The sequence below is a fragment of the Diorhabda carinulata genome, chromosome 2 (genome assembly GCF_026250575.1).
Source record: "Diorhabda carinulata isolate Delta chromosome 2, icDioCari1.1, whole genome shotgun sequence".
Lineage (NCBI taxonomy): Eukaryota > Metazoa > Arthropoda > Insecta > Coleoptera > Chrysomelidae > Diorhabda > Diorhabda carinulata.
In genome coordinates, this window is record NC_079461.1 from 17,483,411 (window position 1) to 17,503,634 (window position 20,224).

The window sequence follows — 20,224 nt, forward strand, 5'->3', positions numbered from 1 at the left end:
CGTTCCATACATAAAACTCACTTTGTATATTTCTTCCTTGCTTTCTCATTTCTCTTATAGTCCTCAGATAATTTCTTCTCCATACTACAATATTGCTTCTTTCTATTAAAATAAACTTTCTGGGATGCTTTTTCCAGCAACATATTTCTTTTAAAAGTTGTCATAATATTCTTCAACTCCGATTAGAGTAATCACCGCAGCTCTGAAAATTTCTGTATACGTCTGTCCTAGCCATCTGCGCAAGTCTTTTATCTAATGCCGACCGACCGCTTTCCTTCGATCTTCTACTGCAACTTTCTCTACTTGATTGTTGTGAGAACTTACCCATTTGCTGTAGGACCTCTATGTTTGTCTTATGTTAAGTCCAAGATATCCACAGCATTCGCCTGTAGGCTGATCTAATTTAGAGTTTTTGGTCGCATCGCTGGTTGACGAGCGTGCCCAGATATCTTAGAGATGACACTTGTTCACTGATATCTCCTTTGTGTCTTATGGTGACGTTTCTTTGTATTTTTGAGAATACCAATTGTTTTGTCTTGAACGCCGAACTACTAACTATATCCCACGGTATCATCTGCGTAACGGAGATTGTTTATAATGTTTCCATTGATCTTGAGCCTGCAATTGTATTCTCGAGGGCTTCGGTGAATACTGCCTCATAGTAGAGGTTAAAAAGTAGAGGAGACAATACACATCCTTGTCGCCCGCCTCGATGGATACCCGGTATGGACAAGAGGCAGAGGCAAAAAATACCTGGAGAAACCAAAATGGAATAAGATACCAGAGCACTAGAAATAGTAGACTGGGGAAGTAATCCACCCCAATAAAGGGATATGTAGGGGCCCCAAACGCTAGCCATAATCCAAGAGATTAAACAGCAAGATGATGATGAATTAGATTATTCATTAATATTTCCAGTGAATATTTAATGAAAAGCTCATATTATAAGTACAAACTAATAATTTTAAATTAAATAAAAATAATCAGTTTATCGCGAACCATCAAGATTCTATAAATTTAATTAATTAATTGGGTTTAGAGAAAAAAAATCATTTAATAGAATAGAGAAGCGTAAATTACCTTGTAGCAAGCGGAAACTATGGGGATATATAAAGGAAATTGGTAGATATACTTTTCATTTCTCAATGTTCTCGTTAACTGTAACCTGTAATAAAATGTGGACAACCTTGATCGTGATTTTTGTTTTTGGAACGACCAGTGGACTTGTTTCAGCTTCGGAGCCAAAAAATTTACGTACGTACTATCTTTTTTTTAAAAATATCCAAAATATAACGTGTATCAATTATTAATAATTAAATAAAAATTTGTGTACATTCTAATTAATTAGATTAATGAGAAAAAATTGTTCAATTTGACAAAACAACGTCGCCTTGCTGGTTTCCATTAGTACTTAAATTTGTATTTCACAAAAATATTCTATTGCAGAAACCGTTTTTTATCAAGTAAAAGAAATCATAAAAAATTGCTGCACACTTTTTTAATAACTTTATACTAACTACAATCAATATTAATATTAACAAAACAAGAAAAGTCACTTTCGTGAAATTATTGAAGTAGGGCTCACAAAAGCGTGCCGAGACGAGCCGATCTTCGCACTTATCTGTGTTTATACGAGGTTGTTGCAGAGCTGTGACCATTGGAATTAATACGTGTTCACTTACCAGGTGATTCAATTTTGTGCGCTTTAAGAAACCAAAGAGGAAAATTTTAAGTTCTTTATTTGGTTGATCTTAACAAAAAGTTAACAATGTGTGTCACAAATTGAAATAAATTCATTCAAAACAAAGAATCAACATTTGCGATATGCACTTTAAAAGAAATGAAACCCACCCTTTCTTGAAAAGAATCATCACTGATGAAAAATGAGTCCTGAAGAGTACCATAAATCGACGATCAATTCTGATGTTTACTGAATGAAGAAATCGAAAAAAAACGTCCAGAATTGTAAAATTGGAAGTGTTCCACCATGATAATTTAAGGCCTCACACAAATTTGGCAAGTATTGGAGCTTGGTTGGAAAGAGATGCCACATCCCTTTTACAGCCCTGATCTGACACCATCTGATCACCATTTATTTCAAAGTTTGCAGAATTCTTTTAACGGTCAACCTTTTACAAATAACGATGACTTTCAATCGCATCTGGTTCAGATTTTTGCTGATAAAAATCAGAAATTTTATGAGCACGGCATCATGAAGCTGAAAGAAAGATGGCAAAAGTTCATTGAGCAAAATGAAGAGTATATATTTGATTAAAAACTATTCTATGTTTTATTTTATACTAAAAAACCGAAATTGATTTGTCGCTAACAATAATGGGTTGGGTATTATTAGAAGAACCAAAAGTTAAAAATTTCAACCTTTAATTATATAGGAACTGAATATAAAAGTGCCCGCCGAAATAGTTTTTTCTGTTGGAGGTGGTTCACTCGAAAAATTTAGTGAATCTATTTTTTTATCGATAAATAATTTTAATTTTATATCTCTTTCGAATTGAAATTGTTTTTTAAAACAAGTGTGTATCCATTCCCGTCTTTATAAGAATATAAATTGACATTGACAATATAAATAATTATATTTGTGGATAGAATATCTAAAACATGAATATGTAAATTGAATTTCGTTCAAACCACATTGATTTTTCATTGCAGTTTTATTTTTTTTTTAACATCAAATGTGACCTTCAAATCTATTTTCCAAATACTGCGATGTCTGTCCTATGTAGACAGCGTCACAATCAATAGGAGGTACTTAATATCTAATAGAACTTCTCTTAATTTTGGGTGCTTCAAATTTAAGTTAAATAAAATATGTGGATAATGTATTATGTCCTTTATGACCTATACTAATATCATAACCATTAATATAATTCGATAGTTGTTTGGAAAGTCCTTGTACAAATGGTAAGAAAAATGTTTTATGTTTCGATGTTGTATTCTTTAATTTATTATATTTTCCAATGTTATTTATCCTTTTTTCAGGATAATTATTTTCTTGTAATTTAGTTTTGTCTTTTTCAATATTCACGCATCTAAATTATGTAGTATGACTTAAATTATATTCTGAATATCTTAAGAATTGAGTCGATTTTATAAATTATATATATTTATATCTCTGTTTGAAAAGTTTCACTTTAATTTCACATAAATTTAAGAGTTTATACAAAACAATTCTCAATTAATTAGGAAATCACCCGATATGAATACATAAGGATTCAAATTTAGAAATATATGTTAAAGTGCTCTTTTTCGTTTTTCTGCCACAATCCCACAATTATAAAGTCCATAAACTGTATACATTATTGTGAATATTGTTAATAACACAAAAATTTCTTTCGATCATCGTAGAAATAGAATAATATGAAAAATTTATTTATTTTCTGATCAACTTAATCAAAAATTGAAAGCAGAGTTTTGTATTATACTAAATATTATTTTTCAATAATTTTTAATTTTTATTTTAGCGCCTTATTTAACCCCTTGCAAGAAAGATGCACCCAATTTTGATGCGTGCTGTTTATCATCGGCACGAGCAGGCTTACCCAGTATAGTTAATGGAGATAAGGAATATGGTATTCCAAATTTCAAACCGTTGAAAGTTGAAAAAGTAGAGATTAATACTGCAACTTTGAAAGTCTTGATCGAGGATATGGATCTGTGGGGATTGGATGAAGCTGATATAAAAGATTTTAAGTATGTTGCACATAAATTAATAGCCAAATGGACGTTATATAACTCAGTGACGGTTCGTAATAAAAAAGTCCCCAAAACTTGTCGTTGTCTTTATCAAATTTATCGATTTCGTCTACTTCCATGCTGAAATGTTGTCACAAAAGAAAAATATAAATCACCAAGCAATACTGTACTTCATTTTTATTTGCAATTCCTTAATTCCGAAAGATATGAAAACTCAAACAAATTATTACTTGAATTAAGGAATGTTTCGGAGCTCAGGATCTCTACTACCAATACAAGTGCCAATTCAGCTCCAGTGATACTGTTTTCGTCAATATAGATATAAACTCTAATCAAATCCGTCTAAATCACCTCCAAACATGCCATGTGATTCGTACCAACGAATTGAACAATCCCTTTGCCAAAGATACCTTTCCAACCTACGAAGACCTTCCCAAAAATCATCTCGCATTCCCCTATCACCATTAAGTCAAACCATCTCATCGATCGTCAGTGCTGCAGATTTTCTTGTTACCTGGTAAACCGGTTCACCAGCCAAAACTTCGGCTCTGTAGAGGAGTATTTCCTATATCAAGCCCAAACCTAATAAATCGTTTCCCTCCCTAATCACAAAGAATCCAATGCACCTCTAATATGATCGCTTGAATCATATTATACTCAAAGAAGTAACGGACTTCAATTAACAGAGGATTAATGCATTACGTACTATTAAAAGCTGGGTTGAAACTTGTGGAGGGTGTGAGGTTTTTTTGTTTTTCCAAACTGCTTCACTATGTTACTTGGTCAATGATTTTGTGGTATCATCATATTCAATTGAATAATCATTTTACGCACATACATCAAACCATGATGTTTTTTTTTCAACTAAAGCAACGTCATACAATACATTAACCTGATTATTTCGTAGCAATTTGATGAAAAAAATCAATTATCATCATTATTCGTCATTATGTAGTATAATTAAATACACTTGTTTTCAGAATGGACTTGACAAACAACGAAGTAAGAATCGACTTCCATTGTCCTCAAATTAAAATCTTGGGAAAATATAAAATGGATGGCAAAATAAATTTACTCACATTGAATGGAAACGGTGATGTCAACATAACCCTAGGTAAGGTTTTTCCACAGTTTTCCTTAAATTGGTTTGAAATATGAATTGATGGTTATTCAGAGAAAGTTTAAAAGGTTTGGTCACAAATCAAATTTCTAAACGCAACCATATTATTTGACATTTTACAATATGTCGATCGATACCTCGGACAGAAAGTGCTTCCTTGTAAATGACTATTACTGCTACGTTCGCGAGTATTTTTACAACAAGATGAAACTTCAAATTTGTTTATGAAGCATCACATTACAAACAGATTTCTATCACAACCCAGGAGCCATAATTTTAAAAGTTTACAATTTCCGATACGTCTGGCCTTTGCGATGACCATAAATAAATCGCAAGGCCAATCGTTGGAAGTTTGCGGAATCAACTTGGAGTTTCCATGTTTCGCGCATGGACGTCGCGTGTTCGCGAGTCGGAAAACAGTCATCTTTGTTATTTTATTTACGCACCACAAAATAAGACAAAAAATATGGTTTATCAGAAAGCTTTAAATTGGTTAACAGGTATCATAACTGTGTGTGTCTGTCAATATCAAATTGAATCCTTATAGGTAGCCAGTATTTTAAGAAAACTCTGTTAATTTTCTTTGTTTTAAGTTTATTTTATACAAAATTTTATTTTTTTTTATTTATCGATTGAAGGCGGATCAGCTAATACAAGATATATTTGTTTGTCATTATTGAATTTAAAATTTTAATATGATGCAACTGCTCGACTGGAAGTTAATCGATCATTGTTGATTATACAGCTGTAGTAAAATCATCGTTGTGCTGTATGTTGATTATGGATTGGCTGCAGCAAGCCAGTCAATGGTGAACTCATATATTTGACAACTGCGCTCTCGATTTGAGATTATTACGAAAGAAGTTTTTTTCTTTCTTGGTGTTGAAATTACTGTAATTAAATGGAAACGTTGTGATCAATCAATCGGCCTAAATCTATTCAATTCAATATGGAAGGCATGCAAACCAGTACTCAAAATTATGGAGAAATTGGGGTTCTACTCCACGTATCTAGAGGTACTCGTTTTGACATTACCTACAGTACGAGTGTCCTGTTAAGTCTACCGACGAAGACGTGGTCAGAATCAAAAAAATTAATCGCTACCTGGCGGGTACGGTCGACTTTGAGTTGGTGTACAGTTGTAAACCCTAATTCTCAAAATTGAGTCTTCTTTGAGACAGTATCATCTATGCAAATAAGAGAAAGTTTTAAGAATCCTGACGACTCTACGGTTATTTTTGGAGCGGCTGTCTGCAGATTTATACAGCACGTTTAACATATTTTATGATTAACAATTGTATAATTGTCTATTTTGTTCTTTCTTGCGTTCTTATTAGGATATAAAAACAGTAACTAATTCAACTAGCGTACTCGACGAATGTCAAACTACCAAGAACTCAGAATTCGTGTACCAGATGAAAGCTATAATTAATTATAAAAATGAAAGTAAGTAATTTGATACGTTTATGGAACTTCAAGAGTCTCTTGAACACTTGGTATCACTTATTAACAGATCCTATTGGTTCCCATTAGGATTGGTCAGGGTATAGCCTGGCTTAAGTACTAAATCTTATCGTATACAATAAAAACTATAAATTCTGGTAGTTAAGTAAATAAGGGACACTTTGTATCACTTAACTATATGAATGGTGTATTGGTGATAATTCGCTGGCTATTAAGTAACGTGGGTTTTATAAACTTGAAACAGTTTGGTAATAAATTTTATTTTACTGAGCTTCGTTCAATTAAAACTCGTTATCAAATAAAAACTAGACTAAGAAAAATTTTTTCATTTCAGAACAACCAGATATCAGTTTCTCTATCAACTACAAACTGATTAAAAAAGGAGATTTTGATTACGTGCAAATGCAAGATAGCAAAAACATAAGCTATAATATTCAAAAGTTATATATTAATTTCGAAAATTTATTTAACGGAAATGAACAGCTCGGTAAGTGTAGTTTTTTGGAATCAATTATTATTTGAAAATTTAATTGGTTATTCCCGTTGATACTAATCACGCTTCAACTGGAAACGATTCTTTTATTTCTTTCGGCAAAAATCATAAGAATTTTTTAATAGAATAGTAATAAACGAGAGTTAAATAAAAATTCGTCTAAAATGAAAAGGATATTTGAATAAAAATATATTATGTCCTTTTCTTTTTTTAGGATATGGTTTTAAAGTTTTATTACTAGAAAGACGTCTAAATTTTGTACCATCTCATCGGTGGTCTGCTTGGAAGTTTTTCTTGGGTTCATAAAACTTCTCCAAAAATTTTATAGCTATCATTTGAAGCCAATGAAATGCCTTAACTTTGACAGGCTGCTACAACGACAACCTCAATTTGTCGCAACTTTTAGCCAAACGGTGAGTTTGATCATAAAAATACATTAGACAAAAAAACGTATTAATACTTTTTTTCCTACGAGCTACTGTTTCTGAGATATAATGATTCAAAAAGTTGTAAAAGTTGTCGTATTTAATGGTTTCGCCAAGACGTGTTGTATTTGTAAGAAATTTCTGTTGAATGGTTGGAACTGTCATAAGTTCATCAAATAAATTATCGAAGATGTTGCTAAAATGATGATGAGAATGATGAGAATAACGATGATTTTATTCTGCAGCTTTGATATTTCTCGTGCAATTATTCTAGCCATTAAATAAATCTGAAACATAACTTTTACAACTTTTTTAATAGTTATATCTCAGAAACGGTGGCTCGTGGGAAAAAAAGTATTCATACGTTTTTTGTAAATAATTTTATGATCTACAATTTTTGTCTGAAGTACTTTTATGATAAAACTTACCGTTTCGCTGAAAATTGCGAAAAACTCATTTTTTTGACCTTTGACTTCGAATAAATTTTTTTTCTTACACAGAAATTTAATTTTCAATTGTATATTGAACAATTTTACTGATTTTCATCTTGATCGGAATTTATGTAGCTTCTCTCTTATTTTTGGTCTAATTTGACCGGACTATAACTAGATCTAATCCATAAAAAAAGATGAAAATTTCTGGTTAGAATAAAATAATTATCTACCTCTTCAAACGATTCTTTATAGATCTGTGATTGTTACTTATTCATGTTAAATTTGAGCGAGCTCTACAACAGATATTTCTTCTCTAATTGTGTACTTTCTTCACACACTTTCTCTTCATAAAATACCCGAATTTGTGTCCATATCGTTGATTTTGATTTCTTCGTATTGGACGGTATTAAATTATGTACCTCAAGTTTCAATTTGTCCAAACTATCTTCTCGCAAATAAAACTACAATATGCTTTTGAAACTTAAAGAAAACATCAAAAGAAAAGGACATGTCAACCGATAAACATCAAAATAAACACTTATCACAAAGTCGAAAATTCTATTTTTTATTTATTATTTTCAGTATAAAAGTCTCGTACTGAAGCTCCCATGAGTTTGAGTTAATCTCTTTGAATTATTACCCAGTTCCAAATTTTTTACGGAAATTAGCACCTCAAGAAAATTTGAATTAAATGTAATAATTTTGGTTTTCTGTTAATCAACCATTCTGTCATGATGAATATTTCACTTTTGAAAATGTTTTTTTAAAAAAATTTTATAGTTACAAAAACACAATTTACAATTTTACAATTTTACAAGCGAATGATTTTAATTAATGTCACGATTTAATTAGCAAGATTCATTATTTTGATGTTTATAATATTCATTTTCATGCTAATAAAATGCTGACAGTTGTTTACGTAATTTAATCTTTATGAGTTTTACTTTTTAGAATGTTCTGGATTTTTCTTCACATAACTCTTCAGTCTTTTTTTTTACCTCGTAATCCATTTCGAGAATTTATCTTTATCCGTTGTTCTGTTATCGTTTGTAGTATTCTTATATTTGCTGTACACGAAAAAATTTTCTTTACTGCTGTTTCATTGTTCTTATTTCTTCATCTTAAGGTCATGAATCTCCCAGATTTTTTAGGTTATAGCATTTATAGCATATGGTTATTCCTACAGACGATGTTATCAATAATCTTTATAGATTTATTCATCCTCATTACCAAACATATATTAGGAGAGCCGAAAATTTCCTAAGCGAGTCCTAGGTACCTACCAACCACGAAATGGGAACTAGCTATTCCAGTTCTAAAGTGATAGCAGACATTTTGAAAAACACAAAAAAAAACTTTATTTCTCAACTCTTGAACCCGAATATGAATTTAAAAAATGAAATTACAAAATTTTAATCATAAAAAATTTAAGAAATTGATTCTAAATATTATGAAAACATGGAAAATTTATATTTTTATTTCTATTTTCTGTTCATACTTCAGTATCATCTTCGTCATGATAATGAATTTCATCATCTACTTCTTCAGTTTCTGTGAAATAAAATTGAAGTTAGCAAATCGAGTCTTTATTTGAAATCAATTTTTTAAACATATATAATTACCTTGAGAATTCTCAATTAAGTCGCTGACTAAACTGGCAATTGATCTCCCTCAAACCAGTTAAACACGTAGGAGTTAGTAATTATTTAGTTAGGTTGCATACGCCCGATTTGGCCGGTTAGGTTAGTAACACTGATCGAGACTTGGGCCAAACAGATGCAAACACAATAAAAATAAAGATCATTTTGAAAAAGTTTCTTTTGAATTCATTCTAGCCATCCAAGAAAGAAGTTTACACGTGTAAATAAACGATTATTTTTAGAAATTGATTTGTGTCATTACATTAATCGTAATTAATTATAGTTAACGTTGGAGGGCCTTGGGGGCGGGGGGTAGGTGTTAAAAGATAGTCTAGATGTTCAACAGACCTTCCCCCGCCCCTAATCCTCTCCAACATCAAGTATTTGCAAAATATCAACTATTCAATATAGTTTCCAATGTTTAAACCTCAAAAACTATATAAAGGAATTATTTTTCAGCATTAAACACTGTATCACATACTAAAATTTTAAGGAAATCGGGCGTATGCAACCTAAACTAAATAATTACCAGGGAGTTTTCATTCTTCATTCAACCACACTCATGTGGGGTCAACATTGTTGGTTGTTTTTGAGAATAATTTCTTCAAATATTTGAAACATAATAAGCTCTGAAAAACTGTTGATATAACTCGCTTTTAAAAGGAGGTTTAGAACTTGCGTCGTTAGAGAGCAAAAAAAGGAACATTGAGTTAGAAAAAATAGAACAGCAGTAAATGAAAGATATGGGGGAAAATTTTAATGGTTAACATGTATAAATTTAAAGTTTCCTAAAATATGCTTTTAAAAATATTTTTTAATTTTTTAAAATGTCTGCCGCCAGTCTAGAACTGCGATAATGGTCTCATTTCATAGTTGGTAGGTACAACGGACTCACCGAGGACATTTTAGGCTTTCTTAAAATATGTTTGGTCTGCCCCTCATTGGTTCTTAGACTATTACACCATGTTCTCCTAATATTTCCTTTTCCTATTTTATTAACTGTATTTATTGTTGTCATCATGTAAGTATTCTCATTATTTGGTTAGGAATCATTTCTTTGTGTTACTCAAAATTTGGAAAATCCTGATAACATTCAGAGAATCAGTTGAAAAAATCAAAATCTATCCTTGAAAATAAGTGGACATGATATTTATCTCATCTAATCTAAATTTTATTCATTATATTGATTGCAATGTTTTTAGGTAAAACAACAAACGATTTTCTGAATAAGGAATGGAAATCCCTTATTGAAGACTTAAATCCAACCATCAAAACCACAATAAACACAATTGCAGTTTCTATTATCAACGGTGTTACAGCAAAAATTCCTTATCAAAATTTGTTTTTGTGATTGTTAGATTTCTTATGCCTTGTTCGAATAAATATTATTAACTTTTTCCGATACATTTTCTAATTTTAGAGCAACTGGTAAAGAACAGAAATTTATTGAGAATATTCTGTTTTCTGATGTTTTGTAATAGTGAGAAGCTCGTTTCCAAAACGTATCAAATCCACAAAATACCAATCATTGTATTTTGTGTTGTCTATCCGAGGTTTCCATTACACAATCAAAACGTCATTTTGGATCAAAATTATCTACAGTTCTTTGAAAATAATAGAGCTGAAATCAATTTTGTGCCAAAATGTACGACATTCAAATATGTTTTGACCAGTCATGTGACCTATTTGAATAAACAAACATAACCTCATTCTTCAAGTAGCGTATCTGTCACTTATTTATTATTATATGAATCTGTACGTAATTGCTTCAAAAATGACTGACAGTGTTAAGGAAGAAGAGTTCAATTCACTTCAAATCCAAGAAAGCGGAAAACAAATAAAAGTAAATGCAAAAAGAATGTTGCTAAGAAAAACCAGTACGAATGCATGTCATGGAAAGAACGAAGTGTATCTTGCTTCTATGATGATAAATTATAAAACCAACTACAGCTGCTGATATACGTAATTTCCATTATCTACACCCCTTTGAAAATAATAGAGCTGAAATCGATTTTTTGCCAAAGTGTAATACATCCAAATAGTGTTCTATGGAGAAAGTACGAAATATGTTCCAACCAATAAGCGACATTTATACAGTCATGTGACCTATTTGAATAAACAAACATAACCTCATTTTTCAAGTAGCGTCTCTGTCACTTATTTATTATTATATAATCTGTGTGTAATTGTTTGAAAAATAACTGACAGTGTTGAAGAAGAGTTTTGTTAAGAAGTTCAATATACTTCAAATCATAGAAAGTTGAAAACTGATAAAACTACCGGTATATAAGAAAATATTTTCATCAATTTTGCACTATGTTACGTTCATTCAGACACAGATTACATAGCAATTGTGAGCCATAACCCTCATTTTCTTCTGACACAACTCCACATATTGTGTGAACCATCTGTTTGCATTTCATACATGTATGTGGTCCAGAAGCTTCTTTATTGCAAATATAACACACCATATTCTTGATCTCCTCAATAGTTATAGGAATATCATTTATGTTAGTCAATGTGTCAAACTTTTTAGAAATGATGGATTCGTTACTGACTTGATATAGGGATTTTGAGGTGAGGATTTCCTTACTAGCTGCAGATATTTCTTCCTCTTCATTATCTGATTTATGTATAATATCCAAAATTATCACGGGTTTCACACGTACTTCAGGAGGCATTTCAGGACTGTTTGAAATATTGATTTGATCTTGGACATCTATTTGCTGGCCTAATATAGGTACTTCTTCTTGTTCATTCGCCTCTTGGTCCTTTTGTGAATTATTTCTCTTGTTATCGTTATTAATCTCCTCAAAAACTCTCTCCATGTCTTCTTCAGTTTCTAAATTGGATACAATAATTTTAGACAAACACGTGAACTAGAATCCTAGTTTTAATCCTCTCCAAACAAGGCTTTATATGGAGTCCTTGCAATTGTTGAATGGTAAGACGAATTTTTCTGAAATTGAACAAAATAGCAACCTATAGACCAATTAGTAGATTTGTTATCCACCATCCAAGCTCGAATGATATTTTTTTTGACTGGTGAGTTTTGCGGAAGGACCGGTTCAATTGCGGACATTGTTATAATTGGATATAGCCTCACAAATAATAATATTGCACAAGTTTCTTATACACTAAAAATGTTACTTTAAATATGAAAACAATGAATCTATTATTTAAAACATATAAATCTATCTACTATTTTCAATTTACTATTTAAAACACATATAGAACACTTATTGAAGATCACAAGCACATCTGTTTGTTTACATTCAGTGACTAGAGAATGACCACCAAACTTAGCGGCGCTTAACACCAATCAGCGAACAGTTCACAATTTGACAATCTGATGTTGATAGATTATAAACTAAACACCCGATATACAAAAAACTCTTTAACCCCTCGTATTTGGAGGATAATAAGGACAATAATCGGAAACTTTCCATTTCCGTACAGAAAGACAATTGACTGTAATAAACAGATACACTAGGTGAGTAATTTTGTGAAAGACAATCTAAAGTATATTTTAATGATAATTTTCATCTTGACAATAAGATGATGTCGAGAGTAAGTCATTAATAGGATTAGAACCTGAAAACATCACGTTTTGTGGTCGAACCGAGAGAAATTGTTTCATTTGCATGACTTTAGTCTTTTTTGTACCATTCAATTACGATTAAATTTCTATTCACAATAGAGCAGATCAAGACTGGCCCATTTGTATGATTTAGTTTCTACATTATATTAGACAAAATTTCATTCATACTTTGAATTTTTCTGTTTCTATTCCGATGTGGAATGGAACCCACATTAAATTAAGATTTATCTTTTTATTTCTGCAAGTGAGGAGCTCTTTCTTGATATGAATAGGATGATTGGAATATTGTTGGCATATTCAAAACATTATTTATCATAAATAAGGTATACAGGATGTCCCACAAGTTATAACTATCTGTATATGGCAAAATAATAGTAAAATGATGAAAATTTCTACGTTTAGGTTTTCAGATACGATCTTTTTAACTAAAATATTTTCAAAGATGGCCAACTTCCGGCCAACCATTTACATATCTTTAAGGGTATCCTCGAAAAAAAAATAATTTATAAGGGTTTGCAATGGTCAAATTTCTTACAAAAAAATTAATTACTCAAAAGTTTGCATTTTTCAGAAAAAACTTTCAGACAAAAGAATACTAAAATTTTACGTAGATTTTAAAAATATATTAGTATATAGTGTGTTCTATTTAAAATAACAAAGATACAGTCGACTTCCGGTAGAATCTTCTTCTTCTTCGTCTTTGAAAATATTTTATTTAATATAATATTTAAAAGATCGTATCCGAAAACCCAAACGTGGACATTTTCATATTTTCACTATAAATATTTTGCCATATATACAGATAGTTTTAACTTAGACTAAAAAATGTCTATTTAAGAAATAATCTTAAATTTACAAATGACTAATGATAGATATTTAAAAAGAGAAATAAAATATATTTTAATAAAAACATCCTTTCATTGATAAAACTAGTAAATATAATAAATACAGTCCTGCAGCATATCTATAAGTATGACATTTTCCAAAACAATTAATGGAAGTGGAATGTACTAGATCTGAATTTATTGTGGCGTAAACTTGTCTTAAATATTATTATACCGAATGTTAACCGTGAATGTTTCAGTCAGGGTTGAAGAGTTGTCCTTGAAAAATGTATTTCTTCAGAAGCATCTCAATATTCTGTATTGTAACATTTAACATCGCGTGTTTCAATCGCGTTCGCGCTGAATTTACAAAGAGGAATGGTGTGCATTCAAAATCGAGGTAAAATATTTATAAATAATTAATTTTTGTATCATTAAAATACGAAAGGTTATCCAGTTGTTCTAAGTTCATATAATAAAACCTTCTGGATGTCGGTGAAAGGGTTTTTGGCTAATCCCAGTTTGGCAAGTGAAAGATCTTAGGAACTTCCACATTTTCACTGTACCATAACTGTTTAATCTTAATAGCGAGAAGAGATGAGTTGATTCTTTTATCAACCACCACGATGTCAGGTTATTAATCGTCTGTTAGTGATATTGGATCTATAGTAGTAAACTCTATAGTGTCTATAGGTGTTGACAACTTGTTGGCCAGTTTCTGGTAGATACTTATAGATAATTAATATTAGCCAACACACTACAAGCAGACGTTATATGTTGAATGGTTTCTGGTGTTGAAACTTTCTGCATTTGTAGGATTGAGTGTTCAATTCCTTAGTAACACTCTTGTAGTTCTTAGTGTTGCTAAATGATCACTGGATAGTTATCCTGAAGTCCTCGGTCTCTGGAAACAAAATTCTTCTACGAAGTCATATGTTTAAGACGTTTAAGACGATTTTAGTGTCCATGGAGACTGTATGTTAACATGAACCTCTCACACTCTCTTTTCGGGGTATTGTGGTTCTAATAGTGGATAACTTCGAGTGGTGGTTGCTGTTCTTCGTCATCGTAAGTATTTTAGAATTTGTTGGACTAAGTTGCCTGCATTTAATGCTGAATTCAAAAGTGATTTTATTCTTTTCGTGTATTGATCCCGGCTCCTAGCTTTTGCCTGCTTCTGGTCCAATAACCTACCCTGCTGAAATCCTAAGTATTTATGGGTTTCTCCGTTTTCCATTGTCTGTTCCATGTCTCCGTTGGATAGCCGCACATTTCCGTTCATGACAATGCCTTTCTTGATATGTAATCTTTAACTTAGACAGTTCAAATTTCAAATGCATGTCAATGGAGATTTGATGTGTTATACCAAGTAAGTAATTGCTGCGTATAGCTTGATACCACCCATGTAGAGAATATGGTACAATTGATGTTGAAAGCGTACCTGAATCATTGAGCATGGTGGATAGAGGATTCATTCTAAGGCAAAACTACTAGAGGCTTGTGGAGTCAACCCCTGCGAATGGATATTTCGTCTGTACTGATGGAGTTTAGACCAATTTGCAGATATAGGTTTGTTTGCCATCATAGTTGTTAAAAGGAAGCTTACAGTAGTAGTAATTTGCAAGACGTTCACAGGCTAGGAATGAGGTACACTATCAAACGCTTTCTCATAATCCACGAAAACAATGTGTATATACCGATGGTGTTTTTGTGCTTGTGGGAGAATCACAGAGTCCACAGCAAGCTGTTCATTGCACCCTTAGTGATCTCTTTCTGTTTCTCCGTTAAGATGTGATTTTCCTCAACATGCCTGCTAGTAATACAAGTTTTGAGTATTCTGTAGGTCTGTACTAAGTAGAGTTATCCGTCTGGGAGCTCTATGAAAGCAACCCAGTGCTAAAAACGTTGGGATATCTTCTGGGTTTTGTAGAAGGTGAGAAAATTGCTTCACTACTTCCTTGTGTACGCTTGGGAATTTTTTATGCCAGGGTTTTTGGATATTATCAATTTCCAATCATCATCATCATCAAACTTCATCGGAGCAATGTTTAACCGCATATCTTTGGATGCTTTCCAGTCGGCATTTCTCTTGTGGTTTTTGGGAGTTGACCATAATAAGGAACAATACTTTTCCAACGTCTCCTTCGGATGTTGACTTATCAGGCGTAGCTCCAAGTTTCTTGTAAAATATATTTATCACACAACGTGCTATTTAGCACTGCAAGATCCTTTGTTTCACCACCTCAACTGCCTTTTTTAAGTAAACAGGGTCACCTGTAGGACCCAATTTTTTCGTATACCTTCGAGGCATTTTTAATTTGTAACTATAACTTCACTTTAGTAAAAATGTAAATAAAAAATTACATAATTTGGATTACCCCTTCTACCTTCTGCGACTCTGCACAACAAAACGTGACACAAGTGTCCAAAAACTACTTTTTTAGCAAGCTAAATCAAAGTACGTATTTCTACGGAACAATAAAAAAATAAACCTCCCTTGCCTGGTCTTGGACTGAATTAAAATTTCCTGAAAGGACACTGACCTGTAGGAATTGTCTCACGCATTTTCGTGTCCTTCTTCTGGATGTTTTGGCGGACTAAATCGAGTAGATTATCGAAACTTTCTTGGTCCATGCGTAGAAAGTTCCTATAATCATCTGGTTCCGAACCACTCAGAAAGTTAAGGAGATGTTGATGAGTGTAATGGTTCCTCATTATATACCAGTACTTAGACCTTTTTGTGGTTTCTCCCCTTCACTGCAACCAATGTTAAGGCCAGGAAGTCCAAATCTACATTTGTCACCACCACACTTGAAGTAAGCTTGAAGCGCCCATCAATCGGAGCCTCAAGCATTTGATCAACCCTCTTGATAGTGTAGGGCCTCCTTGAGCGTTCGTTTCATCCTTGATGACCGGTTTCACCGACATTCTCAGGACCCCACTGAATTTTGTTGAGCCGCTCAATGCTCAGCAAGTTCGTTCAAATCAAACTGCAATGGAAGCCCGGCAGTGGTTTATGGTCTGTTTAAACTTTGAACTCACGACGTAAAGAACGGTCAGTTCCCGATCATAAGCACAAACGGGCTAAAACTTGTGAGACAGATAGCTAGTTATTCCTTGTAATTATTGGAAAATTGTAACACCCATACAGAGATCCGATGCATCAGTCTCGATCCTGATATGACCTCGATAGTCCCCGTCATTACTGCACATTATTTTGGCTCGCCTCTATCCAGTTTCTTCAGTCTTTAGTTGGTTGTAGAGTTGTTGTAGATCTTTTTGATCTGATAGCACTGATACCTTTCAACCCTTCAAATAAGGATGGAAGGGAACAATGTAATACACAGAATTAAGATAAGAGGCTTACATACAATTGAAATTTCTTGAGCTGATCTTTTCTTTTTAGTTCCAAAATCATTACATGTTGTAAATCATGTTGGAACCATCGATTTTAGGTGTTAAGTGAATTGGAATTCTTAACGGTTTTATCATTAGTCCACTTAACAATAAAATTTGTTCTTATATTGTATCAATTTCCAATTATTTCAGTTCCAATTTCCCAGAACCGGATATTACAATTATCGAAGGGGACTCCTTATGGGGACGAAAAAAAACGCAAGGAGAATTTGAAACTTCTTCTGTAGCAGACCTATACAAACTCTCAGGTTTCGATGATACTGAACAAGACAGCAAGTTTTCAACTTCAGCTTTAAAACGATTCCTAGATCATTATGCCGAAAAAATCAGAAATGAAAAATACAGAAACGCTACTGAAATTGTTGAAGAAAAAGAAGAAGTCAAAGATAAAAAAAGTTGGAATTTGATGAGCCCCCAAAGACAAAAACATCCATTTGAAGACCCGAATGGTTGGGTATCATTAGATCCAATACCATGGTCAATATCGCAAGTTTCCAAATGGCGTAATAAACATAAACCTACAGAACTATCATTCGGTCCACCAGTAGAAGATATTCCTCTAGAAAGTAATTTAGAACTTTCCACGGTTTCAGATACATCACAAAATTATCATAAATATAAATATCCTTCAAGTTTAAATGATTATCAAATTATTTCTCCAAATGAAAATAATTTAGATAACACGCAAATTCGTTACAAAAGGCCTCCACTACAGAGACCTTCAATAGAAAATACGGAAACTTATAACACAAAACACAAGACGAATAAAGTTAATAACCAACAGTTGGGAAAACTCAAACACCAAACCACCATTTTTTCAAACAGGTTAACTTCTAACCTTCAAAGTTCACAGAAACCAAATTTGGTTGTTAGTGACAACATGATTATAACGGATGGACTCCTTCCAGATTTTCCACACACTGATATAGATTATAACAGAAGGCAAGGTACAGAGTTGTATCCAGAGACACATCCATTTACAGGTGAGTCTTTAAATACTCAAATATCAACTGCCTACTATTTATCTGATAAGATTCTATAATTTTTTCCATCATACAAACCAATAGATTCAAATTGAAGAAAATAGTTAATTGAGTTTGAAGGTATGGCATGGCCAGCAGTTGAGACTGAAGTTTTCATCCTACTCTTCACCTGTCACTTTCATTTCTTTTATAACCGAAAGGATTTGTAGATCCCTTGCATGTTATTGGACACATACCATGGAGCATTTTTTATCATCCTCCACCAGCAATTTTTAACTGAAATCTCTCTATAATATTCATCGTAGATGTAGACGCTGAACCCTACAGCTGAATTCCATATGTCCAAATAGGTTTCAGTATAAATGGTTGTGATTTTCCACCAATTATACTTGTTCAAATTCAATCCCAAGTTATTTTATTTTAGTGAAGGCTCCTATCCAAATGGATGCCAATATATTTTGACTTCCTCCCTTTGTGAAATTTATTGTAATGGGGGGACAGTTTTGTGGTCTATTTGGATGGATTTAGATGGAAAAATTGGCTGTGTATTGAAGATATAGTAGCGGGCCCAAAACGCTACCTTGGGAAACACCTGCATTGATTAGATGTCTCATTGTATATTCGTTTTGGTACTTAACTATGAAATACCAATCTTCAAGGCTGGATTTAAGAATAAGAAAATAATTCCAGGCATTTTATGATTTTGTAAAATAGTTTCTAGTACCAGACTTTTTTATTTGTTATTCTTTGTAGTTGCTAGATGGTATCATGTTCCTCTTGTAATCCAAATTGATGCTTCAGAATAACCTGGTTTTGATTGAGAATTGGTATCTATTTTGGTTAGCTTCTATTGGTCTATATGGTCTATAGGAAGTAGCTTTTTCAATATGTAAATTATTCCAGCTAATTTCATCTGAATTGGAATAAAACCCAGCTCTGAGTAGTGCATTATAAATGAATGTTATCATATCAGTCTTTTTAAGAAGTTGTAGTAGAAGTTTGGTTGAAATCAGGTCATGACACGGGAACTTTCTGATTTTGTTTTGTTGTTCTAGTTAATTAGGTTCTAATATGTAAGAAGAAGTCAAATATCGATTAATATTGATTTCATGTTCTTCTGTTTCTGCGGAGTTAGTTTGGAAAACATTTTGTAAGTGTGTCCCAATAAGGCCGGATTAAGATTCATAAGGCCCGGGACTAAAATAATGACGGAGCTCCCTTAAGGAATTCGGAAACCAGAAAAAATGGAAAAAAATATATCAATACAAAAAAAAATATTTTCCAAATGATGAGACCCTCTTGGACCTGGGGCTATAATAGCCGCTCCAAACCCTAGCTTAATCCGGTCTTGTCGGCTATGAAAGTTGCTATAAGTTGCTATATATATATATAGCAACTTATAGCAACTTTCATAGTAAGTTTCCACTACATCACTACATCTATGGAAATCTAGATTGCTAATTCTATAGAATATAGAGTGAATTAAAATCTAGAAGCTTCTTCAATGATTCAATTCCTCATCACCTTCTAGCCTTGGATCTCAGTATGACAATAGTTTTTTTGGCAACTAAAATTTAAATACAGTTTTAGTAACCAACATCTAAACAAATACTGTATTTTTTTAGGTAATGGGAACTGGGTGCTTTTGTCTACTAGTAAAGGATACAAACGTCCTAAAAAACAAAGAGCTATAAAAGTTCAGCAACAGCAATTCGACGAACACAAAAAAGTTCAACTTGAGGTTCTGCCTCCCCTTGAAGATTCAAAACTAAATATGACGACATCTCACGGTGGTTTATTACAAGTCGAATCAAGTTTGGAATCTGTAGAGCAAGCTCAGAAGAAGGTGCAAAAATTACAAAATTTGAAGAAGAAGAGACGACGACCCATCAATTTGAAAAAAAGAAAGAAGATAGAGACTTTTAATGCTGTTAGTAAAACTGTTCCTAGAAGTACGGATAGTGGAGCGGTATTAGCCGGAGTGGGAGCAGGACTTATTCCTGCCACAATGGCTATGTTTGTTCCGATGGTAATGAATGGAAATAAAAGAAAAAAAAGGGAATTCATATATTAAATTTATACACATATAAATCATATAAAATAGTTGAT

At 32.5% G+C, this 20,224-nt stretch overlaps 2 protein-coding genes across 2 annotated transcripts; both read left to right on the top strand.

Annotated features, from left to right (window-relative positions):
• The first annotated feature begins 1,140 nt into the window (after positions 1 to 1,140).
• Positions 1,141 to 10,687, top strand: LOC130903583 (circadian clock-controlled protein daywake-like). Its single transcript, XM_057815774.1, has 5 exons — positions 1,141 to 1,254; positions 3,483 to 3,711; positions 4,695 to 4,828; positions 6,633 to 6,785; positions 10,493 to 10,687. Exons 1-5 carry the CDS (start codon positions 1,146 to 1,148, stop codon positions 10,639 to 10,641), a joined length of 774 nt encoding a protein of 257 aa, XP_057671757.1. The 5' UTR covers positions 1,141 to 1,145; the 3' UTR covers positions 10,642 to 10,687.
• A 3,315-nt stretch (positions 10,688 to 14,002) lies between these two features.
• On the top strand, positions 14,003 to 20,224 carry LOC130903822 (uncharacterized). The gene is made up of 3 exons (XM_057816162.1): positions 14,003 to 14,115; positions 17,265 to 18,115; positions 19,741 to 20,224. Exons 1-3 carry the CDS (start codon positions 14,003 to 14,005, stop codon positions 20,187 to 20,189), a joined length of 1,413 nt encoding a protein of 470 aa, XP_057672145.1. The 3' UTR covers positions 20,190 to 20,224.